The sequence below is a fragment of the Synchiropus splendidus genome, chromosome 10 (assembly GCF_027744825.2).
Source record: "Synchiropus splendidus isolate RoL2022-P1 chromosome 10, RoL_Sspl_1.0, whole genome shotgun sequence".
Classification (NCBI taxonomy): Eukaryota; Metazoa; Chordata; class Actinopteri; order Syngnathiformes; family Callionymidae; genus Synchiropus; species Synchiropus splendidus.
This window is the reverse complement of record NC_071343.1, coordinates 6,394,964-6,418,770: the sequence shown is the minus strand read 5'-3', so window position 1 is coordinate 6,418,770 and position 23,807 is coordinate 6,394,964. Positions and strand designations below refer to the sequence as shown.

The following is a 23,807-nucleotide window of genomic DNA, read 5'->3' as shown; positions in this document are numbered from 1 at the left end:
TCTCTCGGTGTTAAACTCAAGACCGTTGGGTTAGAGGAAAAGGCGAGATTCTAAATGTCCTTGAACATTAGCTTTAAAAGCAAACACACTTTGCCTTGTTGAGCTCATGAAGGTAACGACAGCTATCCACTAGAGGGCAGCATCGGTCTCGTTGTAGTAATAGGCGGAACAACCCACTCCATGCATGTACATACAGATAGATGTTTATGTATATGGTCTTAAAGTGAGTGATTTTATGAGACCGACAGGTTGCCTCCAGGATCCTCTGTGAATGATCCGTTTACCTGCCTAGTCTGTGTGCCCATTCATTGTGGGGTTGCTCTGTATTACAGCATCAAAACTAAAGATTATCCAAATACCTTGCAGAGATATGCTCCAGTGCTACACTCACTCTGACTCAAAAGTTTTCCTTTTAAGCCTGGATTAAGCATGTGAGGGTCGCTATAGCTGCCATTAACAGCGACCCTTCCAAGGTATCCCTTGACTTTTTCCCTGACAAAGCTGGGATTGACTTCAGCTCACCCAGCTGAGAAATATATATTCTTCGGAAAACCAAATTTCATCCATGACTCAACCCGTCCTCCTGCACATGTGTTTGAGCAAACAAATTATAAAGACGGAGTCGTACCTGTACATATAAAACTGGGGCTGCCTCCGTGAATGAGATCATCATTGTCAGGCAAGACAAAGGGGCACCGCTGCTGCACCTCCAGGCAGTATTGGCCGCAGGGGATTGGGTTAGTGCAGCTTTCCTGCGAGGTCTGGAAGTACTGAGAACACAGCCAAGGCTTGTACACCAGCTACGAGAGACAGAAGGGAGAGAACATTTTGGTGAGACAACTGGATGATAAAGAAGCCGTTTTAAAGCTAAGTACAAGGTCTTCTAAGAGTTCTAGGTCTCAGGGAAGGTGCTTGTGAAGAGGGTGAAAAGAACGGCTTTTAAAGACGTAAAATAAATGCAAAGCTACGATTGATTCTGGTACTTAACCTCAGCAAGAATCTGTTTACAATACAGCGTCATTGATCTTGTTCTTTTGGTGATGACCAAAAGATAGTGACCATAGGTGATACTAGATCAATAGACTGACCAGAAAACCCAGGCACTCGGTCCATGCAGCAAAACAAACAAATCCTCTCTGTCTTATTGTCAAAGCATTCATAAACAGAGCGCGTAGCAGCCTGTAGTAGCCTGTTACTGGAAGCAGTTTATGAGTGAATTATTTGACCCTAGTGACATCTACATCACAGGCTGTACGACCCTTCACGCACATTTTAGATTTTGTGTCAACGACATGCATGACCGCCTCGTAACAGCTCAGCCCTTCATTAGACATTGACAGACTGTACATTGCCATTTGCTGATGATTACATTTTTAATGATAAGGTTGGCTACACATCCGCACAAACCATATACACACAGATGCACACATGTCACCCTTCATGCTAATTTGCTGTCACTGTGAATGCCATGACGCTCAGATAGATGAGCTGATGTCAAATCCTCTAGACGTTGGTCTAATGTTTACACATCAATCTGCATCTCTTACGTGAGTTGTGTTTCTCGGTGGGTGAAATCGTATGTATTCCAACCATAAAGGACATGCAGATAAAAGGAGACAAACTCGAGGTGTTTCTTGGGGAAATGGATTTAAGGCGGCCTGTTTTCTGTTACAAAGTAACGGAAGTTGTTAGAGACTGTGTCTCCGTTGTAGGCCGTGTTGTCTAGCTCCAGTTGCTGAAGTCCACTGCTCCGGCTTCGTAAAAGACCTTCTCTCCATTGACCATCAGTGCACCGTTGACACGTGACTCACAGTTTATCACTCCCCTGTCATATCTGGAAGACAGCGAGGGAGATAGAGGATCGGTAGTGATGGAAACAGTAGAAAGATGGACTCTTCCTATTCTTCATAAAATGTTGCCCGTCTGTGGCGAGTCTCCCGTGGGAGACCGTAAAATACTGCTTTCTCCTCAATCATCAGCTCAGCGAGGAAGAGGTCGGCCAACTGGCTCTGACATTTTTCTTCCTTTCTTCATTGACCTTTAAAGTCACTCACGCTTTATTTTTCTGTCTTTGTTCTTGTGACTGGCTCCAGAAACTTAAGCCTAAACGATATTTGCTACACGGCCCGACAGCTGTGTACATGGACCTGGTCGTCGAGGCTCTCCCCTCGACTGCCGACCAGTCAGTCCTCTCTGCACCCAACCTCTCACCCTTTGAGGGTGGATGAGTCCACTGGAGGGCAGGTCCACGTCGTCCTTTCAGGCTAAGCCTGGCCGGTCCCTCGTGGACAAAGGCCCGACCGCCAGGCGCTCGCATACGAGCCCTAACCCCAGGCCTGGCTCCAGCGTGGGGTCCCAGCTCTTCCATACTGGCCAACATCATGGGTTCTGATTTGACATTACTCATAGAGGTTTTTTAACTGCTCTGGGTGTCCCATTTCTCACCCTAACATTAGCACTTGGTTTTAAGTGCCCTCCACTATGAAGTGCCCTCCGACGACCAAGTGAAGTGATCGACGTCCCTAAGCATTGGGACAACACTTCATGACGTCACATATAAAGACAACGTGTCATTGGCTGCCGTGCTGTGTTTTGTTTCCTGCATATCCAGTGTTGGAGACGTTTTGGAAATGCCAGTGTTTTTGCAACCTCTTGCATCGGCGCTGATCATCTCACTTGGTTTGGTGAACCAATGAAGAAGAAATGGGTGGAGCTGAAGCCGGCTTCGCTGCTACGTCGCGGTGATAGATCTGTTAGAGGTATCTTAACGCTAGCCTTGATGCTAGCTCACTGTTGTTTGTTAAGAAGAAATAAAAATGTTCATGTTGATACGGTCGACCAGTTGGGTCGCTAACGTGTGATACCAGAGAAAGTAAACAGACGGAAGTGTAGTTCTCGTAACTAAAATGTCCCTGTTGTTCTATCCAACATAGTTTTTAAATGAAGTACTTTGGTATCCTGGAAATCTATCCACACTTCATATTCCCACTTGGTTTCAAGTCAGCTCCGGAGCTCCCTCAGTTTGAAGGGATCATTTCAAGTGGTGAACGGTGAGTGCCCTCAGTCTGAGGAGTATTGGGACACACTACACTGACACGTGAACGCGCAAAACCCAATGTTATGGTCAAAAATGAGTGTTAGGGTGAGAAATGGCGCACAGCCTTAGTCTGGCCTGTCACATAGGACCTATTTGCCCTGGGAGACACCACCTTGGGCGTAATGCCCCAGGCAACATGGCTCCTAGGATCCTCCAGGTGCTCAAACCCCCACACTACCACGTGACCCCGGATGAAGGATGGATAGATAAGTGCTCACTTTTACCATTCACAAATGAGTGTTTTGCAAGCCTGGCGTCAGTCTTAATACTACCAAACCAAACAGAGAATTCTTTCATCCTTCAAAGAGACGAAGGTGTGAATTTTGTTGCTTCATTATTCGAAGTTTTAAGCTGAAACGTTTGCGACCTCAACAATTATTTGTTATTCTCTGTGTGGTTGCAGCAGTTTTTTTTTTTTTCCATGTCTCCCGCTCAGTGCCACTCTTGAGTTGTTCAGGCCTGTTGGCAATCTGTCTCCGGAATGAGATTATTTAATTAAGATAATATGGTTCTAATTGATGGAAGGCCTTTACCCTGCGCTGCTGTATTGGTCTTAAGTGTCCCAGATGCTCCTACGCTGTCAGTGCCTCGTCCTTATCGTTTTAGCAGTTAACCAAACCACTGACAGACTGAGGAGGCTACTCCACACTGACCTCATGTGAAACGCACATCACCAGTTGTAAATAAAAGCAGGGACTCATGAGCTGCGTCGCCGGCAACAACAGAAGCCGCTGTTCGCCACTCGACTGAATTTGAAGCTTCTTTTTCTTCATCCTCTTTTATGTGCTGTTTAGTAAAATGATCCTATGATTAAAAGACAGCCACACGTGTACAAACACTTGGCAGTTTCATACCCTCAATATGTACAAAGAACTCGGAATTGAAAGGTCAGAGCTGAAAACAGTGAAATATTTGTTAATAGAATGGTCTTGGGTGTTGAACTCTGCACTACTTCAACCCGTTTTATATATATAGATATAGATATCTATATATCTATATCTATATATATATCTATATCTATATATATATATATATATATATATATATATAGACCTCCATCCGACACTGCAGGGTCACACAGTAAAGGTTACGCCAAATACAAGCGCCGCTTTGGCAAACAAACGCGTGACATCACTGAGTCAATGAGTGTAATCAAGTGTGAACTCAAACAAAAAAAAAAAATCACGTTATGCTTGGTTAATGCAGCTTTACTCAATTTCATATGATTGCAGTTACGTAAGCTGATAACAAGTAATTGGCTGTGATGTCACATGTGTCGTTCTTTGTGTAGCGAGTGAGTGTCTGTTTAGCAGCCAACTGTTCCGACAGCAGTTGTAAGCAGTAAATGTACAGTAGCCAATGATGTGAGCAAGAGCACAGATGTGAAATAAATGAAGTGGTTTAGCATGAACGTCGGAAAGCTAACAGACTAAGTTGGGAACAGGATTTTTTCAGTGAACAGTTTGTGACTAAATCCCTCAGCCTTTTGGTTGTTTGTCGTTTGTCTTTGAGGCTTATCATACACTACTCGATGTTTGGTGTCAAAATGCCGAAGTATGTTGCTTCGCTTCACCACTGACACAGACTCATAACGTCAAATATACAATTGCTTTTCTTCCTGGGGCATAAACATTTATTTCCCCTCCAATTTTAAGGTAAATTATGTTTATTGTTTGGATATAGAATCTTAGCTTGTTAAACACTTGAAACACTGGTGGTGGTGGTTCAAAGAATCGAGGCGCTCCAACGTGGGTGATGTTTTTAATGATTTGCAGTTTGGTTTTATTTAATACCAACTGCACATTTCAAGTGCATTCACTTTAATAAAATTAAAATGAAATTGATAAGAAGTTGTTTAAAGTGAGTGAGAGACAGAAAACATTTTCTTATTTTACCAGACAAGTAATTAAACATCAATTAAAAAAGTTATTTTTAAAGAACTGAAATTTCTAGCTAGTATTTAATAATCAACATTAAAAAAAAAAAAAACTTTATTCAGTACCGATAGGTTGTGCAAAAAGAAAGTGCCTTCGCAACCTTTTCTGACTTGAGTTGGAAAATTTATAGCCACAAGTGAGTTTGCAAAGATATTTGTGAAGAGCAAAACTGAACAAAACTCCAAAGTCACCTCACCCATAGAACATCTCCACCTGGGTGTTAACCAAAATAAAATCACAGTCATGGAAAATGACTTTGAGAAATGCCTCTAGCCTGCAATCTTTGTGGTCAAAGTTCACCTCACTGCTATCAAGCGTTGTGAGAGGGCATTTTTCACTGCCGCCTGCTTCAGTTCGGCGGAAAAATCCGAGAAAACGTTATGAGCTCTGAATCATAAAACAGCAACCGTACAGCGTAACATAAAAAATGAATGAATGAAAGATGGGGTCATGGCAGGCTGTGAATAAATAATGAATGCATGAATTTCCTCCATGAAGGAGGTGTTCGCGACGCCAAGACTGTGTCAGGCGCTGATCCACTCTGCCCTCCGAGACTTTGGGAGGAAAGAACAGACCGCTTTGTATAGCGACCGCTCTGATTCACTTTCTGACTCACACTGACTGTTTCTCAAAATCATTTTTAGTCTCAGGAAAGAGGAAGGTGCTACACTGAAGTGTCATGGCCCTATTTTGTTCTATCAATTCTTAATCTCTGGACTCTTTCTATTTCATTTTATTTTAGGACGTGTAACTTGAATGATACAGAAAACCTTTCTGTATTAGATCCAAAACTAGAAAAGCACTCAGAGAGCATAGACTTCAGGCAACACAACTCAGTTCTGCATGCCATCCCAAGCTGAATAACAAAGTACTTGAAGAGACAAAGACTAATCCAGGATTTAAAAACTGTGTTGTCTCATGGCAAGACTAGAAATTGAACAATTCACTTACAACACTCACGTGGATCAGTGTTGTATTCACATTCTGGCGTCCTCAGATTTCCCCCATGTCTAACCAAGCCCCCTTACTGTTGAATAACAACAGATTTCGTCACTGGAGAAAGGGGTAAGGAGTAAGCCAAGATGTGTTGGAGTTTGCCGACGGGTAGGATATAAGTAGAGCATGTTGTATCCTTTAAGTTTCTCTGTTCCCTCAGCCAGGATGGGCTGTCAAAATCCCAGCGTTAGACCCCCTTATGCTGCTACAGCGCTAGGTAGACCCTAAAAAATTGGTGGTAGCATTACATCACTAGCAGGGTTTTCACCACATATAAACTGGCTTAAATGAGAGGCATCAGAAAAATGATCTCTTTATAAAGATGAAATCTCGGGTGAAACACGTAACACATCATCCAGGTGGACATGAACATGACATTTTGCAGTGTTATTTGCAGAAAAATCCCAAAAGAAACATAATGACTGAAGTCTGTTGGTTGCAGAACTCGAGTCGCGCATTCTGGCCGGACGTATGAAGAGATGGACCGCGTGAGGATGTCCTGGAATGGAGGTAGATTTTCTCATGACTCAAGCTAGCGTTTTTACTGTCACTGTCAAAACGTTCCCCTCTGCTTCTCCATCACTTCTTGATAGGCTGCGTTCCATTCTGTCGTGGTGTGGCGACTGAACCACAGTTTAAAAAAATCCTGGCGGAAACCCTGACTTTGCCAGCTCTGACTAAGTTATACCCCAAAAAACAGAATGGAAGTTATTACGTTTTCACCATATTTGTAGAGACGGAAACAAAGTGTTTTCATTTGTAGATGTGTTTCCAAACCAGAGTTTATACTCTCAAATCAGCTCCAAAAGCCAGTATAGTTGCTTAAAACCAAATCGAAAAACAAGCAAGTGCTGCTTCTGAAAAGTTCCACGGTGGTCAGCACGCAAGAGTTGAGTAGAGACATGTAGTCACTATCGGAGAGCAGCGTAAACAGCTCCACTTCCAGACAGAGAAGATCGTTGGCAGCGCATAGAGGTGACAGACGGTTCCAGCTACAGAAACCGCAGCGAGATGGATGAAATATTAAGAGGACATTTCCTCCAGAGAGAACATCCATACGCATTCAACATTTGGCCCTTAAACTCATACTGTTGATTAACCAAGGTTATCTGGATGTAATTCATTCGCACCGTCATGCTGACACTTAGACTGATAATTAATTTGACAAAGATAATTATCAGAACGATGGGAGTGATGAATCAACACCCGCTGCAGTCATGCAGCCTGCTGTCAGCTCTCGCAGGCCGAGGCTTGTGCCGCCGCGGTTCAGCGTCCCACTCTGTCTGCCGCTGATGAGGCGTGTTGCTGCAGTCACAGCGATGTTAGCAAGTATGAGTGAGCATTACCGTCACTGTCACAGCAAACTCTCTCTTCCACGCCGCCTCAACTCTCTCACTGCAATATTTCCATGCGGCTGCCGCGCCACACGTGAGCCCACTTGTTCTCCCTCCGCAGTGTTGCTGCAGCAATAATGTGAAAAATAGCTGCGGGGTTTGACGCAAGGTTGGCAGCTGTGACATACTCACTCACCTTCAACCACGCAGACACACCTGTTCCAGTCGCTCTCATTATTTACCGCCGTATTACTCAGCAATTCAGAATTCACATTCAGAATGCAACAACAAGAAATGAAAAGAGGGAGAAGACGCATGTCACTTGATCTTATCTCCAGCTCACAATTCATTCAGACTTGACCATGTCAGCTTCTTAACAGCTCAGATCATCGATTTTCAGTTTGGTACAAACAAGACGGTCAAATCCTGTCACCCTAAAATTTCTATTGGGAATCGATGTACACATTGCAAATCTGTCCATAGCAGAGCAGGCGTCTGGTGATAGGATACGTGTCCTGATGGAGGAGTGACACCTGCAACCGTCCGAGCAAATGGGATCTCGAGATATTAAAGGTATATTCTGCCTTAGAATACATTGTGGTTTGAAGATCTCACTGCAGTTGACCCCTGTTTGGGCTAAAGTTCAAGATGAATGGATGAATGGATGACTGTGAGACGGATCACAGGTTTGGGTTCAGTCCTCGCTTTAGATGTCAAAAACTAAGGATAAATAAATCCGTCGTTTGGCATGTGCGATAAAGTCAGAGAACTAAGGCTTCAAGGGGGGTGAGGTGTTCAAAGGTTGTTACTGATGTCTGCCTTTGGTGCTGAGGTCAATCTGAATATTCTTTAGAAACATCAGAGGGTCAAAAAGCCTGTATTTTAATTAGACGCAACGATCAAAAGGCTGCAGGAAAAAGAGGAAGCAGCCTAATCAGAGTGAAATCGAATGGAATATCGACCTCAGTTACGAGGGAAACATCAAGCTAGACAGGAATAAGAGAGAATGTTATAAGGCTTGTGGTAAACAAGCGGCACTATCACAACATTGACAACACACTGTCAGAAAGATTAGAGCCAGTCTGAATTGCAGAATCATTTTGGAATAAAGATGGAGCGTTCCGGGTGTCAAGATTGCTTTGTTGTTTCCTATCTATGCATTAGGGTTGAAAGATTATGTCTATATGAGATGTTCATTTTGCTATATCAACAATCGCAAAGTCCCTGCTCATCCTGTATCTGAATCTGTGGTCGTGGCAAACATTAGTTTTGTGCCTTCATGTGCAGCTAACAGCAATGTTATTTTCTGCTAGCCAGTGATTGACAGCTAAAGCTAGCGAACGGCAGCCATCCGACTTTCTACATTCTTTCACTTCTTTCATGTTCTTTCCATCCAGAACATCTGGTTTTCGCTAAACTCATGTAGTATTGTATTGATATTGAGATGTCTGACACGAATATCCAGATGTGAAATTGTGTTCAGTCCTGCTCTGCATCTTTCATATTATGGCTGCCACTTAAAAAGTATTGTGTTTCTTTGTTTTATGTTAATATTTTTTAAATATAAATTCAATCAAGTTTTGATAATGCAGTCAACAATAAGCAGTATGTCCCTTTATGCACTGTCACTTTGTTTGGCTGTATATGGTTTATAAAACAAATGATTCATGTGTAACAGTAACATAAGTGAGTGAAATTGTCATGTTTTTATTTGTTGTTAGCTATTTGCTCAGTGTAAACGTAAACAAGCTCAACATCAATAGTGAATCGATGTTGCTCCAGAATATAAATTACATAGATCTATTCATTCCGCCCCATTGTCACCGAAATTTTTACTTCAGTATTTTATCACAGTTGATCACGGTGATCGATAGCTGAAGCACTTTTCTCATTTCTACAGTAGTATTAATACCAAAAAGAAAACGACAGTACGTGGAATCACGCTGGTTGGGAAAGTAGATCCATGTTTTTCATGAATATTTTAGAGCATAGATGCAGTATTGTCACCAAGCAAACATCAGGTCGGGCCACCGTTGCTGCGCCCTGTGGCCCAGCCTCTGCTCCCAGGTTCAACATTAGTTTCTAATCTGAGCTGCTCATCTGATCGGAACCAGTGTTTACCCGATACTGAGCATTGTTTGCAAGTGGAAGCACAAAATAAAGGCCCTCATCTGAACGCGCGAGCGTGTGCTCTCCCTTGTCAATAAAGCAGATAATCAGCATCAGTGTTTAATTATCAGATTTCACCAGCAGTCGGGAGGTTTGGATCATGAAGGTCTCGTCTGAACTGGTGAGCCAGTCAAGTGTGAACATAGCTTATTACAGAAATGCAAACAAACACTGATATGTTTTTGATGAATGAGCTTCAAATAGAGGTGCTCCAAATAAGTAGCTTGTGCTGAGTGTGTTGTATAAAAAAAACGTTACGCCGTCATTTGATTGTGAACACATGACAAAGCTGGGCCACAGCTCAACATTTAAACCTCTCAAAGTGGTGACGATTAAATGAATTGCGGTGTCTAAAGCCCTTGATTTTGGAGTTCCATCCAAGCTTGAGAGAGGGACACTTAGGTGGAGGATTTGAATATTAATGGAGGACAGTATCGGCCAGAGAAATTAGCCGAGTTGCAGAGATGACATCCTTGATGGTGCTTAAAGTGGAAATTCTTAATAATGCTCATTTGTGCGCTTTAATTCCCCAACACAACCCTCTGTGTCGGATTAATTCATCACAATTTAGGATATAGATTTAATATCTATATGATTAAACAGGCGATCAAATTGATGATGGTATGAGATCAGCCCGAACAGAAGGTGGCCAGGTTGAACTGAGCACTGAGCACTTGTGCGACACGCACAAAGAGAACTAGATGTCAAGATTTCATTAAAAATGTTTTGGCCTCACTTCATGATAGATACTTCTATTACTCCCATTAGTTTTTAGTTACCTGCGCTGCTGCTGTGTTTTTGGAAGTTAAACTTGGCTTACGGTGCATCACACTAACAGATGGACAAATAAACTACAGTGGTACCTCGTTTTTCGAATGTCCCGGAATTCGAACAAATCGGAGTTAGAACAAAAATTTCAAGTTTTTTTTTGTTTCGGATTTCAACGAAAATCCAGAACTCAAACATAACGTCCGCGGACCGATCAGCTGACCCACGACGCACTTTGTTATTGTGTATAACGCAGCCTCTGTATGCAGACGTGTCCCGTTAGCTACATTTACTGACTGTTTTTTCTTCATATTGAGGTGTAAAACCTTTCCTGTCTCCACACTGGACCGTGGTAGAGTGTCACAGGGGAGGTGCTGGAGCGCTCACTCCAGGGTTTGATGTCCTGTTATGGGCTGGAGCTGGGACAGGGATGAGGCGAGTCTGGGACAGAGCGTGACTTGGTTTATGACTTTGTCACAGCCAAACTGCACAGAAGCGCACATTCAGAGCTGGACACGCACCGGGCACCTCTTCACTTCTGGAGAGACGTCACTCACTCTGCAACCCCTCCCACATGCAGCAGACACGCTACATTCACTCCTACAAAAGACTATTTTAAGGCTTGGAACGCAAGTGAGAGAGATAAAAGATCTGTTCTGATACATACCATTTTGGGTGCAAACGTAAATATATATATATTTCTGTTCAGACATCATTTCTGCGTTGTCTCAGAGCCAGTATTTTAGGTTAATGCAACATATTATTTGTCCAGACAGGAACCACACAGTCTTGACTCACACATCATACAGCGATTTCCACTGTGCCTACGTGGTAGAAACCGCTCACTTATTCAACCAGGTCGGCTTCCAGCCGGTAGAACCGAGAGAATAAATGCGAAAGGAAAATGCGAGCCTTCCAAAGAGAAGACAGGTGATAAATTGACCAGCTCTGGAACACCCTGTTTCCCCGACTGTCCTCGTCTTTCTCCGGGCTACTGTATGCAAGGCTGCAGATGGATTCTGATGTTCTCATTTACGTCTTAATGATTGGGTTAGGATTCGGTTAGTGCTCTGCGGCGATGCGTTTACATCAAGAGCAAGATCAGAGATGCGCAAGCATGGCAGCTTGAACACACAAGATGAAAGGCTCAACTCAAAGATCTAATTAGAAGCATTTCAAACAAGAAAACAATAAATATGGTGCTTTCTTAGCGTTTTAGAAACTCTTTTTTCTCTTCTACAGCTGCAGTGACTCTTTGCTCATGTAATGATGAGAAATCGAGTTGACAAACTCCTAGTTTTGTTTGTCTTGCTGCCAGATGAAGTCAGGAAATGGATGTACTAGATGCTGTTATTCCATCAGTATTAATTTGAAAGGAGAAAAAAAATGTGCCCCAATAGACTTAGACTTTCTTTATTGTCATTGCACAAAAACATATCACTGTATCATGACAACGAAATTTCGGTCTGAGCCCTCCGGTTTCCAAAAGCAAAAACTATATGTCCAAAAATAAATAAATGTGAGATAAATATTTATCAGAAAGATGTACAACATAAAAAATATATGTATACTAAATATAAAGAAATAAACAGTATTGCAGCTATTGTCTAACGTTCAGCAACCTGACAGCACCAGGAACGAAACTCTTCCTGAATCTGGTGGTTCTGCATCGGATGCTGCGGAATAGAGCCAAAATGGTGCGAATACTTTTAGTGCTGTAAATATGAATAAGCCTGATACAATTTCAGGAAACCCATGCACAGCACTTTGCTGAGTGGCCAGTGCAACCTGACTTTCAGTGAGAAGCAAATCAAAGGGACTTCACTATTTTTTGAAATGCATTAAAAGTAACAGTATCAGCAGCAGCTCAAGATCTAACTCATTAGACTGAGACGCATATTTGTGTCGAATCATCAGTCGACAGATTGACAGATTCCAACTTGGTCTCCTAAGAACTAAACTTAAAAGAAAAAATGCTGAAGTCACAAAGGACCTGAAATGAGTTTGCACTTTCCATTAAAGTTAAAGACTTGTGCAATGCATTTTTCATTGTCACTGCTATGAACCTCGTTCCTTCTGCAACAAGAATGGAAACTAAGTTGGGCGTGAATATGATGTGATCGGCCTCATCACTTCACTGGAAGTTAATGTTGTTTTTCTGTTGTGTACCGTTCCTTGTTGTGTTGTGTTTGGCCCCTCTCAACCGACACACCAACACGATATATACAGTACACACATCTGTGTGGTCCAACAATGCTACCCTACATCACTGTGGTTATCTGTCATGCAACTCACATCACCAGACCTCTGCATAACAGGATTCATGAAGCATTTTACAGATAGAAACGTCCTATATTGCCGCAGCGGGACGTAAACTTTAAAGCCCCTGAAATGAGCAGTGAGTATGTTTGAATTGCAGCTGGGAAACAAAAGAGCTGCAGTTTAGTGGCACAGACTGAACTGCATAAGTCCCTGTTAAATTATTAAACCCTGAAGTGAATTCATGAAGTAGACAGAATGAAAAGTGGCAAGAGTTTACAGTAGTCGAGACGCTGAGACGCCTGTAGCCACATGTCATATTATCATGGGTGGTTAATGCTCGGAATTTCCACATCAGCATCCCTTTAGTAAACAGCCGAATAATTTGAATATTTGATTGAGGCCAATTAGCAGCTTGTTTACTTATTAATCTGATTGGCGCTGCCAGAAGAAGTTACAGCCCTGAACCACTGTGAGGAGGAGAGTCGGTGGAAGCAGAGGAGTTCAGCCCCCACACTGCTGCCAGGCCCACTGCAGGGGTGAAAAAAAAGAAAAAGAACACAAGACTTTCACTAAATAACATCCACAGCTTTGGAAAAATATTACAATCATGTTGTGCAATCATGAATCATAAGATGCTGATTGTTGAGGACCAGAACCTTTTGAGCAGCACTCAACTGGTGTTTATTCAAATGCTCCAAAAGTGTATTATTGTGTAGCTTGCGGCATTGAGATGTATACATGCTGGTGCGAAACCTGTGGGGAATTGATAAGGAAGCACTTGAGAGCACGAGGTTCTGAGCACCACTGAACTTGTGACCATTTATTCATCACGAAGGCCAGTTCTCTGTTGCCATTCTGGACTTAAACAATGCAAAATATAGCCATATTGTGGGAAGAATAAATGCAGTTTAATCTTATCTAATATTCATCTGTGACACCCGTCAATTTTGAATCTCCACCAGCTGTATATTTTATTATTTGACGGAGCCACTTCTGAGAGAGTCTTTTTTAAGAGACCACAAACAAGCAAAACACTGCAGTGCAGTGGCTGTCCTGTTTTCTTGTCCAACACAGACTTGCAGGACCTTGACATTTTCCTTGAGCCCTGCAGACCTCAACCTCTGGTGTTCTTGTCCTCACTCAGCGCTCCATCACACAAAGCAAGTCATGCAATGAGTTTGCTATTGAAAATACCAAACTGAAATAGACTAAATAGCTGGAATATGTTCCTTAGTGATTCGTGTTATATTGTTAAAGATTGACAGACACACGTGACCGCTCTCTTTTGGGGATCAGATGGTCTGAGACCATTCGTTCAAGTCGCCCTGTTGGATAATATCATTTACCGTTGTGCTTACAAATGTGCGCATCTCATCGCTTGTCAAATCTGTTTTCACTGATATATGGGTGAGTTGCAGACTCGCTGGAAAAGCCATGTGACGTTTACGTTTGAGCCCAGCGGTCTTTTGGCCATTCATGTCACAGCCCGCGTTCTAGAACCAGGCTGGAGGAGGTCCTGAAAATTGTCACCGCTCTCCCCGGGACGGCTGCAGAAGAACCGTTGTGTTTCCAATGATACCCTGGTTCTGACCCAGGTGGAACCAGTACAGTGGAAAAGCGGCATCAGATGCCAGTTCAGTTCCTCAATTTTCTTGAGGTGGATATGGATTTGAATTGTTGTAAAAAAAATTAAATGAGAAATTTTGCTCTTTGAAGTTCAAACTCAAAGAATATCTTTTATTTAATTGTATTATTTTGTTAAAATTTTACTTGTACAGGAGAAATCCCATGACGAAGGACGTGATCAAGTGGCTTATCACAAACTTTAAAGTGCGCCAAGTCTATCATCCGCCGATGCCAAATCCTTCAGATTAAATCGCTTATTTATGACGCGTAGTTACCCCCAAACATTATTCACCACATTGATAATTTCATAGTGCGATAAAAATGCAAGGCCTCCGGTTCTTTCCTTGTAAAAAGAGCTTCATCTTTATACAGGCACTAATCCAATACAGGGCTTTTAGGGTGAACCTGGACTATATGTTTGGTCCAAGTAGTGACAGGTCTATTAATCTCTGCAACGTATCCCATTACAGCGGACTGTGTGGGGACATAGTTGGATCCCATTCCCCGCTGGTTTATTATAACTCGAGGACCCTCTCCAACCACAGCGCCAGTCGTCTAATATCATCGATCTAAACCAAGGTATGGCATGCTGCTAAATAGAAGGCGCACTGAACAAACAGCGGATAATACATGAACCCTGTCGGGTGAAGACTGACTGGATTTCTTCGGTCGCCACTGGATCAAAACACAAATTACAAATTCATCACCGTAGTCAAGTGCTGCCTCCTACAATGGCTTTTGTTGCTCGTCCCGCGTGTGAGAAGTTTATGAATAAATGCAGAGGGAGGAGCATCTGCACCGAGGTGTGTGTATCTCCTCGGGTCAGGCGCTTCATAATCCATAGATTTTCCACTTTGCTGCCTCCATTGTGAGGCGGAGAAAAAACAGGAAGTGTGGAGGCGCCGCACTCCACTTCCAAACACCAAAGGCTAATGCTTCACTCCAGCCTCATCAAATACGTGCGTCCTCTGAGCACTAATCACCGTCACCCACTCACAGAGGGCCTGATGAGGGACGTTCTCTCCAACTGTCTGAAAGTACGACACCATTTTTCTGTGCACAGCAATAATAGATAACCATATCTGGCTGCAGTAATGAATAGTGGTTACAGTATCTCCCTGCGTGTTGAAGTCGGGGGAATTAAACACCAGAGCTTATGGCTCTTTTGCATAAATCTTCTAAAATTCAGGTCACATGCTTCGGAAGGATCAAAAGTCAAGTCATAAGATTACAATGATGGATATTCAGTTGTCAAAACCATGTTTTTAGTGCTGGTAAAAGAATTTCGAGCACATTTTAAAGAAGTTATAAGAAAATATCGATACACTCAAGTATTGAGTATCAATAGTTTTTACTTAAATATTGCAACACTTGATTGTGTGATATTGTATTGGTAGTTTATTTTGACTATATCAATATTTAACACATAGATATTTGTGTATGCAAATTCATTTGTGACCTGTTCTTTCTGTACGCTGGAGTTATTTTGTTGATGAGCAATTCATTCCTCTTTTAGAATATGAAATTTAACTAAGTGGACTGACATCATAACAATGAACTTGTTTTCATGCTCATAATCATACTGCAATATTAGATTTTCCCCTTAAATGTGGTGGCTCTTATAACAATATATTGCTGAACTTGCAGTATTGCAATATATCACAATGTATTGTGTCGCCACTCCTATATCGGGATATGTGTAGTATTGCAAGATACCTGCCAATACACAGCCTGACCTACTGCTGATGCATCATAATACGTGAAAACACTGACAAAAGGCAGCTTTGTTTCAAATAGCTGGTGTCCAAGACCATGGGAGCCGCATCCTGTACGCCAAGTCAGTCTCGTGACCCGTAAGATGGTTGGCTCAAAGTGAAATAACAAGAAGCCGATATCCATTCATACTACAGTCACAACAGGTGGTGGTAAGGTACATTTGTCGCAACAGGAGTCACACACACGTTCACGCGAGGCTAGGTGTTTTGTCCATGGGTGACAGCACCTTGGATGGAGAGGGATTCGACCTACCAACCCGGATGACCACCTGAGTCACTGTCGACCCAGTCGCAATGCAGAGAATTGTTATTTTAGATGAGCCGAGAGACAGACATGATCGATGTCAGAACAAAACAAAACAAACGTAAAGATTACTATTCCAGATTGAGCCTCCAAGAATTGTAAGCCGCCTCCTGTAGCCGCTGTCCCTCTGCTGACGTGGTTTCTGAGGTTTCTGTTCTTGTGTTTCCAAACAATCTGACAAACACAAACGAGCATAAGTGTGATTTATTCTGCAAAGCAATATCCGAGTAGACAGACATGGCTAGCAGAGCTCATTATTAGCATATTTCTGCAGAGTCACAATCCCCAATGAGTTTGCCTTATTCCATTATGCAGATGAGACTCGATGCCGGGAATGTAAGCCGGGCACATTTCCCTCTTTTTTTTTTTTACCGCAGAGAAACACAGGTTTTGTCTGGAGACTCTGTGGAATCTGCACTAGTTTAAGCTAAAAGTTTTCCTTCCAATGGCTTTGCTGACCCACCGATGACTTATATCAACCAGCATGTGTTGCTCTAGCTTCATAGCTGATCGGGTGGAGTACACTTCCGACAACACCCTCTCCTCCCCTGGTGTCTTTGCACTCATCTACGTGCTCAAATTCGCAACATTTGCATTTAAATTGAAAACAGAGGAAGTAAATCCGTAATTCCCGGAGTATCCGCAATCCCAGATGTGACCTCGGCCCTCCATGTCCTCCCACATACATCTACCAGAAGAGAACAGGCTTTTCCTGGATACCAGTGTGTGTGCATTTGACTCCTCCTTTGTGTCCCTACGCACACAAACACGGCTAATAAACATCAGGGAACATGTCAGGGCCCAGAAGAGGCTGTGTAAGGATTTGTCTTGTCATTACGGTACACACAATGACTTCTGCTCTGCTGTGAACCCCTGGTTAGTGATGAGTCCATTATGTGAGCGGCGGCTGCTCGGAGGACAACCTTTGTCCTCCGCATTCCATTAAGCAGGGAAATGATGCTCAGAAAGGATCAATTAATGTGACGCAGAATATAAGGAGTTTCTTTCACTGTGAATGGGCACGTCTCAGGGCTGATGCCTTCTGACGCTAGCTGGCCATAAGTGTGGACATATTTATATTCTGGTGAAAGAAGAGGTGTTGCTTATATGCTTTACACCCGTTCAGCAGCGAAGCAGACATTTTAAAGTCAAGCATTTGCAAGCATCGTTGTTCCATACCCTTGTTTGTCACTCTGAGGTCACTTTTGAGGAACCCATTCTTCAGTGTATAGTTGATCTTGTATACTTGTATTCAGATCTGTTTGTACTCCACAGATTAAAGTTTTAATCTCAATTAATCGCATTATAGCTGAGTTAACTCACGATTAATGGCATATTCATCACACATTTTGTATCGGTTCTAAATGTAACTTAAAGGTAGTTGTTATCAACACCAAAGTGGCCATTAAAGCTTTCCTCATGCAAACATTTGTTTACTCCAACAACTCAACATAACAGTCACTGTCAACAACATTCTTTGGAATATCCAATGAAAAGTTTGAACAACGTGCAACAAGCACAACATTGTAAGCATTATTGGCCACTCTTGTTTTGATGAAATTTTCTGATGAAACTGATAGAAAATGAGTGAATAATTTGACACTACTGTTTATTTGTTTATATTTAGTATATAAATGTACAACGTCTGATAAGTATTTATCTGATATTTATTCATTTTTGGACATATAGTTTTGTTTTTGGAAACCGGAGGCCTCAGACCGAAATTTCGTTGCCATAATATAGTGATATGTTTTTGTGCAATGACAATAAATAAAGTCTAAGTCCAACTAACCCTACATTTTAAGTGCTATTGTTTGAGATTCAAATTTGATTTTAATCTCAATTAATTGTAATATTTTTTTTAATCTATTGACAGGTTTAGTTTGTTCTTTATTATTGTACAAATATTTCACTTGCTTGGTCTGAGCGCATGTAAAATTAAAAACACACTAAGATAATTTCAACAATGAATTGGCAGTTGAAACTATAGGAGCTCCGGTAAGGACCAAAAAATTGCACACTCAAGCATCAAAAATTTGTTTGGTCATACTCCATTTATCTGCAGTTCTTGATGCATCCTGATATTTTTTTTTCAATAAAAAATTCCGTCCTTGAGAGCAATCTTACTCTCCTCCATCATGGCTGTTTTGGTTATGACGTCACATTGTACTACGTAGTGTACCTGGAATTGGTGACTGAACAGTGTCTGAAAGAAACTTTGGTCACACTTTAGATTAAGTAACATATATTGCCATAGATAAACTACTTAACTGTACGTGTATGAGCAGCACATCACCCTGTAATTTATCACTATAAAGTACTTATTAGTGTGTTAACTCTTAACAGCATCATAATTACTGATTAATAACAGTTAAGCAACTAAAATGTGGATTAGTAGCTAAACTGTGATTAATCTCCATCGTTTGTGTCAGTTACTTTTTTGCAGTAATGTATAGATTGAAATTAATATGTCGTAGTTTGTATGGAAATGTAAATGGATAGTGCTGGACATGGATGTTGTACTTACTGCACACTCCCCCAGCAACAGCAAGAGGAGCCGGAAAATATGGCACATTGATTTATTGAAGAGCTAAATATATTTTCATATTTTCAACTAGCCGAAGTAGCATTCCAGCTTCTACTTAACTGTGATCTATGGGACAGTTCCAAATATTGTAAAGCAAATATATAACGCCAAATTTGGCACGTATCTTGTTTCGCTAGTCATCTTCATCTTCAGAAGTGTGACGACGGCAGAGGGAGGTGTGGAGCCCAGGCTTCTTTAATCTGTTTCTAATTTCACACTTTCGCACTCTCAGTGACAAACAATCCCCTCGATGTTTGCTAAAAATCCATTTCTCCAAATGGAATCATGCTTGTTTGAAGCAGGTCAGGTGGAGATTTCATTTTTAGATTGCCCTTGGAAAACCTCTTAGAAAGTCAAAAGGAAACATTATCCCAATTACGTTTTTTTTTTTTTTTTTTTTGCTCAGTAATTTGCATAACTTGTTCCGTCTCCTCTCAGCATGGTAGGATGCGGAAGTCTGCAGTCATATTCAGCCCGTCTTTGTGTGACGGAGAGCTCATTGTGTGTGAAGAACAATGAGAAAATGAGTCCTGGAGAGTCTTCAGTCCTGATTCTTGCACAACCAACCTGGTCAGCGCATAACAGCGTATTAGAATGAGCAGAAACACTTCCTTGTGCCCGCATGCGGAGATAACTCACCGAAAAAAAGCGGTTCGTGTTCATTGTATTCTTCACCCGGTTTCCTCCCGCAGTCCAAACTGAGGTTCATTGATGACTCGAAAAACACTGCAGGTGTGAGAGTGTGTGTCGACATGCCCCCCCCCCAAACCCTCCCTGACTCAGACCCCATTAAGGGAGAATACGGCAGATCAAGATGAATGAATCATTTAACAATGAATAGATTCTCATGTTGCTCAGTGACTTCATTCATTTTAGTCAGTGCCTTTGCTTTAACTGTCGTGTTGGAAAAGGACTCTTCAATAAAGCAGTCAGCAGTGATGTATAAAAACAGCACAAAAACAGCAAGTCTCACAGGGATTTGTGTCACTTGCGCACATTATTAGGTCTGATATTAAGAGTGGGGCCTGTCAGCTAACAGCCGTGTCTTGATGTCTCCATCATCCAAGTGTGGTCCCATGACTCTCCTCAGTTAAATGTCATCAGCATGCACACCCAGTAGCCACAGTCCTGCTGTAGCTTTTGCCTCGAAGCAAACACAGAGAAGGTTCCGGACTTAATATGCAACGTCAAGATGAGATCCTAACTGCACTTCCCGGCCCATCTCACACATTTATGAAGGGGCGGAGAGGTCTGCTCTCTGGAGCCTTGATCAATGGTGAATTACTTACAGAGTGTATTGGTACTGTACTGTACTGTATTTGTGCCAAGTGTACACTTTTTTAATGAGTTGGGATTAATATTAATGAGGTTTTATATTAATCTTTCAACAATTCTTTATCATCCGTTGTTGCACACACAGATGTAGTAGTTGCTGTTGCATTGAAAACAAGGTGAAGCCAAAGAAAACAATTGGGTCATTCACTCCTTAGACACATTAGTGAAGGGCATGGGTGCATCTTGTTTGAAAGGATTATAAAATGTGTTTCACCTGTGCAAAAAAAATACCTTGAAGCTTGCTTGGAGCCAAGAAATAATCAGTCATAAACACATCGCCCGAAAATTCAATCATTAGAAGCCTCATCCATTGCGCTTAGTAATTTGTCATCGCACCCGGACGTATCTGGAGACCAAAATAGTTTCCACTACCCGAGTTCAAATACTCTCAATTGGACATCCGTTTCAAGAGTTGAAATCTTTTAAATCCAAGGTTTCATCTCCGCTGAATTACTGTCCATAAGTCAAGGTTGACGTCCCACAGAAGCACAAACAGCCGAGCAAATGTTCTCATACTCCTCCGACTTGTGTTTACATTGGCTGCCTTTGTCTTATCATTTTACATCTGGCTGCTGCTTCAGATTCATTTGGCATAAAACTGACTGGTTCGTTCAGCCTTATGAGATAGTTTCCTGACAATTAACCCTGAGTTATGTGTCGCCGAACCTTGTGTTTATGGTCCGTGTCTTCTCCCGCTATCCTTTCTGTCGTAAAACGGATCCTCTGCAGTCTGAGAAAAATAGCATTGCGATGTAGGTAACTTGAGTTAATGTCAGCAAGTCGCTTGTGTGATGTGCTAGCGTCTTGCTCAAGTGAGACGTTCAAGTATAGTTCGATAGCATGGATAATTGAAATGACAAACGCGGACTGTTGTGTTGCGGATAAGAGCAAATCCTCAAAGGCGTCTACTGCAGGTGAGAAGAATGATTTCTTGCTTTCGTGCAAGGGGTTTTAAATCTTTTAAATCTGTATATGCCCAAAGAATAAACAAAACAGTCGTTCATAGCTCCAACTTCAAACAACTGTAAAGGATTCTCAGCTCTTCGAGCAGTGTGATTATGACATAATATAATATAATATAATATAATATAATATAATATAATATAATATAATATAATATAATATAATATAATATAAAAATATGTCATTTAATATATATATGTTATTATCTATTTCTATGTTAAGAACGTACAATTAAATGTATGAATCAGACAAGTTGAGTTAATTTTATGATTTTAGATTAAGTTGAAGTATCAAATACTTGACTTGAGAAATAAATCCATATAAAATATTCAACCCCCCCGAAATATTGTGTGTTTTGACTTGGCTCACAGAGAGCTTGATATATCACTATAGAAGTAGTTCAAACCATTGAGTCAACCATTCGTGGTAATTGAATTGTAAAATGGATTTCTTTGTTTTGTTAGACCACAGTGCTTCAGATATGGTGTGTTATGTTTCAAACATCATGCCAATATCAGCCTGTGAGCCACTGTAATTCACAGCGTAACCAGGCCTTTCTCCATCATTGATGCAACCAGGAGCATATACTTTATGGATATGGCAACGCATTTTTAGTGGGGAAAAAGCCTAAATTTAATGCAAAAAATGTTCCTACAAAACGTTAGCTATGACACAAAAAAGAATTGAAATTGATGTGTAAAAAGTGAACCACAGTCTTAAGAGAGATTTGTGTGGTTCAAGTTAGCAGGCTAGGCAGACAAACCCGAAACAGGCGAGTTAAACGGCTTTTTCCAGTAGCTGGAGAGACAAAGCAGGGTGGGACTCTAAGGTGTTTCTTTAGGAAACCTTCTGTATGCTGTTTCCCATTGGTCCGCTGCACAGATTTGAACTGTGGAAAAACCAGCAACAGGACCCATGACTGACAAGGCAAAGCCGTGGCTGAGGGCCCACTGTGTACAAGTCCGACTTCCGGATCTGTGATTTAATAGCAGCTCTTATCAGATAATTACCAATCTCCCAGTACTTGACATCCTTCCATATTTGGCAGAAGAAGACGGAGGGTTCAATACTGAGCTGTAGCTTCCGTACAGCTGCTGCAACTGATTGACTGACATATTGACAAATGAGTAATCTGCTAACAGAATCAGGGTTGTTACTTCAAATGTAGTCTGTATACAGTAATTGCTGTTTGTGAGCGTGCACGTTCGTCGCTACGATTTGTCTTGACGTGCTCCAGCGCGGAGTGTGAGTGGAAATGATGTCTTTTGCTCTGTGGAGTGAGAAAAAGGTGGTGGTGGGGGGGTGTAGGGTAAGGAAGGGGAGTAGCACAGAATGCACAATGGGGAAAGCAGTGAGAGAGGAATGTCAATATACTCCAAGAGCTCTGTCTGGAATACTTAAATGTGCTGCCGTGTAGAGACACAGTGGGACAGTCTCAGCCTTGAGGTGTCGTGCCCCAGTCTGTGTGTGCATGTGCGCACGTGAGCCACTGTATCTGGAATCTGTCTTGCTCTACGGCGCTGCCGCGACACCGTCATGCCTGCCTTTTCCTGAGCGCGCGCTAGATGAAGTGGAATCCCACGAGGACGTGACTTTCTTAGGCCCCTGCAAGGTCAAACCATATTTCTCCTCGTCATCAAAATGTAATTGATTCAAACACAGCGGCGTGCCAGGGTAATGACGGCGCGAGGGAAACAGATGGTGACTCATACCCCACTTTAGATTGCCAACACTACATTTCCCATGAGGCCCCTCGTAATGCCCGCTGTCACAAGCAATGTTCTTCCTGCTTTTTTTCCCTGATTGCGCCGCAGCCTCATGGGAGAGGTCAGATGTCAATTGAGACAGCGACCAAAGGCAGTAGACCAGGAAGATGCATCACATACGGCATCAATTCATCGCGGCCCTCATCCGCTTTCTTCACTGTGCCACAATCCTGTGGTGTCACTGAAGCAGCAGTGGAAATGCCAAGGAAATTAAAACTTAACCATTACGCTTGCAAATCCAGTGGTATGGTTGGTAACGTTGAGCAGCGGTTTGTTTGGTCACAAGAATGTCCCGGCCTGCAGGCTGGAATGAAGCACGTGGACAGATAGAGAAGGAACATGGTGGAAATGTGTTTTATGTGGGTCAACATGTCAGTGGGGACCGACACCTTTTCACCTGTGATCCAGTTCTTTCACGATTAAATTCATCCTCAAAACAGCAGCCGTACAGTACAGGAACGCTGGGCAGTCGTCTTCTCCAAACGTGTCTCAGTATATATATATATATATGTATATATATATGAGACGTGTTTGGAGAAGACGACTTCACAGACTTGTCCGATGGGAGACCAAACAGGATGTACATCACCCAACATGAATAGAGTGGTTTCCATGACAACGACAGACCTAGTTTCAGAAACTGCACTTGTTAGGAAGTTCAAGTGGTGCAAGTATTATCATTTTTCCCCACGGTTGCTATTTTTGTGTGAAAGGCAGTGTTTAACCTGCTACAGTGGCCTGCTGTTGTTATGAAGACACACAGCACACGACATGGGATCTCAATAGCAAACCACTTTTTATGACACCTTTCAAATGGAAACATGGAGCTGACTGTAAACATAGCATTTTAAACACCTTCAAATTACTGAGTATAACACAGGGTCACTA

At 42.1% G+C, this 23,807-nt stretch overlaps 1 protein-coding gene across 1 annotated transcript in view; it reads right to left on the bottom strand.

Moving 5' to 3' along the window:
* The window catches only part of LOC128765576 (NALCN channel auxiliary factor 1), a 65,468-nt gene that overhangs the window by 4,791 nt on the left and 36,870 nt on the right, over positions 1–23,807 (bottom strand). The window contains exon 2 of the mRNA XM_053876327.1: positions 629–800. Coding sequence (XP_053732302.1) covers positions 629–800 — 172 coding nt within the window. The remainder of the gene's footprint in view (positions 1–628; positions 801–23,807) is intronic.